The following is a 6,785-nucleotide window of genomic DNA, read 5'->3' as shown; positions in this document are numbered from 1 at the left end:
ACACAGAAAGTAGTGAGGGGTGAACTTAGAGAATATGTGTGTTTTGAAATTTGTGGGAGAGAGACACACGTGTCGACAACATACATAAGTTATGGTAAACAGATGACCTGATCTCTGACATCTTGAACATTATAGTTAGGTATCTGCCAGATGTCTGTCATTTATAATTATAGTAGTTAATTGTGCTAACTTTGATCTTTGCTGTAACCTTAAAACCTATTTAAGAATAAGACACATGGACAAAAGTATTTATTAAATATTTCATTGAATAATATAAAAGCAGATGACCAATACCAAATCAATTCCATAAAGTAGTCATAGTATAATATTTTTGCTCTACTGTGGTTAGAAATAAGCTAGTTACTATCACAAATATATAGTGACTGTAAAAATATCTTTATATATTATTGGCTAAAAATTTTAAAATTATCCCCATAAAATTAGATAGAGCCTACACACTATTTAAATGAGTATTAAACAATTTATAATGATGACTTTTATAGTCTGAATTATATAAAAATATTATTTTTATTTTCCTACATGTGTAATTGATGAAAAAATTATGTTTATGTTCAACAATGAGTTGTCATGTAACATACTGCTTCTTAAGTTATGGGATGGTAAACTTCCAATTGAAAAGGAATCTCTTGCGGTGACAAGGTTCCTCTCATGGGCATTTCTAGGCTGAGGCCTGACCAGAGCCCAGTGGACACCAATGACATCACAAAGTCTAGGTTGTCACAAAGGCAGCTCCCTGACCAATGAGGGGCCGGTGCACAGGGATACAAGGGGCAGGAATAAGCACTGGTATCCTGAGAGGCCCAGGCCAGCAGGGAAATCAAGCTGTGCTAATTGGGGAAAAGCCCAGCAAACATCATGCCTGGGAAAAAACACAGTCGAGACTCCCATAGGCGTAGGAGGCAGGCCCTCTCCCGCTCCACAAGAGCAGAGCTGCAGTTCCCGGTTAGCCGCGTGGACCGCCTCCTGCGAGAGGGTCACTATGCCCAGCGCCTGAGCTCGGTCACTCCCATTTTCCTCGCCGGCATCCTGGAGTACCTGACCTCGAACATCCTGGAGCTGGCGGGAAAGGAAGCCAACAACAACCGCAGGGTGCGCATCACCCCTGAACACGTGGAGACTGCAGTGAACCAGAACCAGCAGCTCAGCTGCCTCTTTGAGGACGACACCCACTCTCAGGTTGATGATCTGCCCCAACCCAGGAAGAAGTAGAGATTCCAGAGCCGGGGAGAACCTCATCAACAGCCCCATCGAGCCCCCAAAACTGCCATAGAGAGGGAGCCCAGGCTGCTACCATCAGCCCATGCTATTAAAGTGTTTAAATCTAAAAAAAATAATAAATAAAAAAAAAAGAAAAGGAATCTCAATCCATCATAAACAACTTTGTACATTTGGTAAATATTATATAATTTATAAGTAAATATGAATTGTTATAAAATAATAAAATTGCATCCAAAAACCAGGGCCATAAATTTACTTTATTATTAAAGCAAAGAAACAGAACTATTATATCAAACTCATATAAAATGTTCTAAATGATTATTTTCAATTTCTGCTCTCATTGCTTTGTAGAAAAAAAAAAAAAACACCAGATCAAAACATGCTATGAATAACTGGTATAACATGGTCTAACATTATTTTTGACCAAGGTAGAAAGGAATTCATAGAATAATATAGCAGTACTACTCCAGCATATACTGCTAATCTACATTATTTTATTGAAGATTTCAATTAAAATGATTTATTTTGAATTTTGGATTTTAAAATATTATATCAATTTTGTGACTTAGATAAATTAAAAATCAAGATTTTTTTTTTTACTTTCAATTAGCTAACACATTTCGAGAATTTATTCAATAGAAAAGGTATTATTTTATAGTTTGGGGTCAGAAGTATATGAGGAAACAGTATTTAATCTTATACAGAGAGTCAGGATCAGTTTAAAAGAAATGTTTTCACGAGGTTAATAATGATTTATCCTACTGTAGGTACACTCACAGTCTGAAAACTATGTCAAATTTTAACATCTGTTTCTGGGATGATGTAAAGTTTTTATGTGCTTATTTTCAATTTCTGTACTCATCTCAACCAGAAAATATAGCATATTAAAATGTGTTCATGAACTACATTTTGAATAAGACTGTCTAATACTGACCAAGGCAGTAAGAAATACCCTGGTCACGATCTACTACCATAATGGGTATGAATTGGATGAATTTCTAAAAGAATTTTATTTGAAGCACATTATTTATTCTAGATTTTTTATTCTAAAATATCTTAATATAAATTAAGTGGCTTAGGTAAATTAAATATCAAGACTGTTTTTTTTCTTATTTTTCCTTCACTAAGCTACACTATCTAGGGAATCTGATCAAGAAAAGAGATCTTCTTTTCCAGTCTAAAGGCTCAGGTGGTATATGTTGGGTAAGAACATTCAATTTCATATTAGACACATATCACGGGCAGTTTAAAAGAGGTATGATGAGTAGCCAATTAAATGTTCAAGTCAAATATTATCATCTGTGTCTGAGAAAATACATTTCATTTTAGGAAAGGTATGCAGCCCTGGTGTCATGCTTCCTGTCAATAGCACCACCGCCTTCTTCTCCACCTTCCTGGTGACAGGCATTCCTGGGCTGGAGGCTGTGCACATCTGGATCTCCATACCCTTCTGTGCCATGTTCCTCATTACCTTGGTGGGTAATGTGACCGTCATGACAGTTATCTGGTGGGAGCAGACCCTCCATGTGCCTATGTACCTCTTCCTGGCCATGCTAGCTGCCTCTGATCTGGGTCTGTCCCTCTTCACCTTCCCCACAATGCTGAGGATCTTCTGGCTGGATGCTCGAGAGGTGACTGTTTCTGCTTGCTTCACCCAAATGTTCTTTATTCACACCTTCCAGGATTTTGAGTCAGCCATCATACTGGCAATGGCCTTTGACCGCTATGTGGCCATTTCTCGTCCACTGCACTATTCTTCCATCCTCACAAATAGTGTGATCGCCAGGATAGGTTTGGCCATTGTTTCACGAACCCTGACTGTACAGGTGCCCCCTCCTATTCTCTTGAGGAGGCTGTGCTTCTGTCGCTCCAATGTGCTTTCTCATTCCTACTGCCTGCACCCTGACATTTTAAGGCTCCCTTGCTCCAACACTAGGATAAATAGTATCTTTGGACTGTTTGTGGTGCTATCCACTATGGGACTTGATTTTCTCCTCATTATTCTTTCTTATGTGTTGATTTTGAAAACCGTGTTAAGCATTTCTTCCCATGGTGGCCGGCTCAAGGCCCTCAACACTTGCGTATTCCACATCTCTGTTGTGGTCGTCTTCTTCACACCCATGATATGCCTGTCTGTGCTGCACCGCTTTGGCCCACGACTTCCCTCACATGTCTACGTGACCTTGGCCAACATGCACTTCCTTATTCCTCCTGTGATGAACCCCATTGTGTATGTGGTGAAAACCGGGCAGATTCAAGACAAAATTCTGAAGCTCTTCATCAAAAAAGGACCAGAAGAATCCCAAATAACATTTACACCATAAATATTGGAAAATGGTATTACACTAAAAGGCCACTAATCCAACTCTTCTATCTAAAATGGTGTCTCATGTCTATTTCTATGTAAATCTGGAGACAAAGAAATAGGTTCCATTAAATTTTATTTTTGCAAATTGCACAGCCTGTAGTTTTCTCTTTCAGCTGTAGCTGTTGTTTAAATTTATCAGGTAAATTTTCTTTTTATAATTACTTTTCAGCTCAGATGATAGTTTTATCTCAGAACTTTTTTTGCAAAACATGGGCTGTGGTTCACTGTACTGCTTTCTAAAGGACAAATCCTTAATTAGACTTTATACCATGTTTAGCAATCATTTACATTCAATAATTGCCCATTCATTACATTACTATTTAAATAAATTGTACATATATAAGACGATCTCTTCATTATCTTTTCACAGTTCTTCATACCACATAAGTTGTGACTTCTTATAGAGCACACATAGATTGGGATAGTTATGGTGAGTAGGAGGTAAGGGCTTTCCTAGTTCAGTTGGATAAAATAAACTTGGGTTCATTAATTTATGTAAGATTGCTTATAAAAACAATTTGTAAAAAATGGTGAAGTTGTTGGACTGTGAGGATAAGAAATTCATTTCTAAACTGCTAAGAAAAGCAAAATAATTGTTTTCAAATCTTAGTATTCTCTTATCCATGGATGGGAATAATAGTGGCATCCTTGACCTGATCTTAGAAAGAGCCATAATTTTGCAATTATGGACATAAAACTACTTGGCACCCATATAATTCAATGAACGTTGTTGAATTATTTATACCAAAACTGATCTCTCTTATGTATACAACAAACATTGTGCTGAGCATAATTTATATCCTCTCCTAAGAAGACTCAGATGACACTGCATAAGGACAGGTATATTAGGCTAAATTAAATACAATGATATGCTGCTGTATTTAAAATGTCTCTATTAATCATAAAGTTGTTAACACATTTCACCTTGAAATATGCCTATATTTATATATCATTTTAAAATATGTGCAGCTGTACCTTTCCATGTTATGATTTTGTACGTGTCATAGTTAATATCATTGTCCTCATTTTAATGTTACTTGTATTTTTATAACCATTCTGTTTCTATTTATCAGTGGACCCTTCTGCAAGTTATCTATTAGCCAGATTTTTCTTTGAGACATTCTTATTGGAAAAAAATTCTTCCCCTACCTTGCATTGACACCATATGTTGTTCACCTACTAAATATACATACTTGAGAGTAAACAATCAGTGCTTTTTTACTGTAATGAAAATAAAAAAGATCTCTGGCTTACACTGAAATATATAGATCACAGACCAAATGAAGTTCCAGGTGAAACTCTTGGCACAGTTTTCATTTTCCCATTTATTTATTATCAACTTTACAATCTTTATGATTATAATCATTATCGCCATTTTGTTCTGTGTCACTGTTATCATCAGCTTCTAATTTATCATCATCAGCTTCTAATTTATCCCCAATAGAATCTTGCCTAAATGATTTATTTTCAAAGTGACACATATAAAATATGTGAAACAGTTCCCAAACTATGATAAATAATTGTGTCATCCAAGATTTTTCATGTTTGAGGTTATTATGTAAGAGATTAGTTGCACAGTAAGTGCTATCCAAACAGAGAGACTGCTTTATGAAGCCAAGAGCTTGCCTTAAAGGCTCTGCTTGACCCCTGACTCTTTTGAATTACATGGGATATTAGGATGGATAAACTTTAAAACTATATTCTATGCTTTGAATAAATATATATTGAAAAACAAAAATTCTTTAGTAAATTATAACTTTGAAATACTAAAGTATTCTCATTACTTTTCAGTCCAAAGGTTCATATATTTTGGTAAGAATGAAAAACATGATTTTTGTATTATTTATATATGTTTGATAGGATGATGGTTATTTAGTAATTATCTACTTTATCCTTAACCTTTTGAAGAGTCAGAAATATACTGTGAATTCAACAAAATTCTTTCTCTCAAATGTAGTTTGCTTTCTTGGTGGTGTTGTTGAAGAAGGGGATCACAAGAAAGAAACAGATAAACAAATGAATATCTAATATCTGGTATCGAAAAAAAACTACGAAACAATGAAATTTACAATGTCAACAATGACTATCTAAATTCACTATATCAACATCCCTATTAGTAGCCAGAATCTGAAAGTCATCATTCATAAAAGGTATAAAAAGCTTCAAATTCAGTGTGTCAATCTGTAGCATAAGGTTCTGTCTTTCAAACATTGCTTTCTCTTCAACTTCACAGCACCTCAACTTTGGCCTTGAACCCTCTGTTAATAGTTTCAGTCCCTCAACCCCTCACCTTCTATAAATCTATGACAATCACCATTATTTCATTACCTTTCATATTCACTTTCAACCATACATACTCCATAAAAAAAACCCTCAGTAGTCATACCTCCTTATTTCTTAGACCTTTCAAGTCTAATCTCAACTTTGGAATCAATTTAAATATCTTTATATTTTCTACTCTTATACTTTGGAGTCCTAATTCAGAATAACACTAGAGTTTTCACACTGGAATGACTACAAATTAATGATCACTAACTCATTTAGTCCCTTAGTGCTAGCAACGTATTTCTGTAGGGCATGTTGGCTCTATCAGCAATCCACAGTTGTAACATTTCGAACACTGGCAACTCTTTTCAACTCACTCGTATTTCACACCATACCCTCTCTTCAATTTCACATACTTAAAGTTATTTATTTCTATTTCCACCATCAAAGTATTCCTTCTGATCTCAAAGAAAAAATTGTAATATCCTTTATTCAAAGAAGAATAAACTATCTTTACCTTTCGATTAACTCCTTTTGATATATGTGATTCTTCAATCCTGCCTCTAACTCATTCTCCCTTTCTCTTTTATTTACATATTATCATTATTATTAGAAAATAATTCAAACACATAAAATGTGCAGGAAATAATAAAACAAACATCATATGCTTTTCCACTTGGTTTTGTTACTTGGTTAAGTAAAAGAGGTTGCAATAAAAGCAAATTATTTCTGTATATATCACTGAACCATAGACTTTAAACTAAATCCTTAACAGTAATCAAACAAACCTGTTTATCTTTCCTTTCCTTGTTTCATTATATTTAATGTATATGTGTCTATGTGCGTATAATAAGCATATTTTTTATCACCTGGGATCAAAATTATTCTTAGGCCATATTAGAATCTAGCCATA

General features: G+C 35.0%; 2 protein-coding genes across 2 annotated transcripts; both read left to right on the top strand.

Moving 5' to 3' along the window:
• The first annotated feature begins 830 nt into the window (after nucleotides 1-830).
• LOC123641872 (histone H2A-Bbd type 1) lies at nucleotides 831-1,314 on the top strand. The gene has a single exon (XM_045556804.1). The coding sequence runs from the start codon at nucleotides 877-879 to the stop codon at nucleotides 1,228-1,230; it is 354 nt and encodes a 117-aa protein (XP_045412760.1). The 5' UTR covers nucleotides 831-876; the 3' UTR covers nucleotides 1,231-1,314.
• A 1,277-nt stretch (nucleotides 1,315-2,591) lies between these two features.
• LOC123642037 (olfactory receptor 51G2-like) lies at nucleotides 2,592-3,563 on the top strand. The gene has a single exon (XM_045556964.1). It carries the CDS (start codon nucleotides 2,592-2,594, stop codon nucleotides 3,561-3,563), a length of 972 nt encoding a protein of 323 aa, XP_045412920.1.
• The last annotated feature ends 3,222 nt before the right edge of the window (nucleotides 3,564-6,785 follow it).

The sequence above is a fragment of the Lemur catta genome, chromosome 7 (assembly GCF_020740605.2).
Source record: "Lemur catta isolate mLemCat1 chromosome 7, mLemCat1.pri, whole genome shotgun sequence".
NCBI classification, from domain to species: Eukaryota; Metazoa; Chordata; class Mammalia; order Primates; family Lemuridae; genus Lemur; species Lemur catta.
Note: the sequence above shows the minus strand (reverse complement) of the source record. Positions and strands in the feature narration are given on the sequence as shown.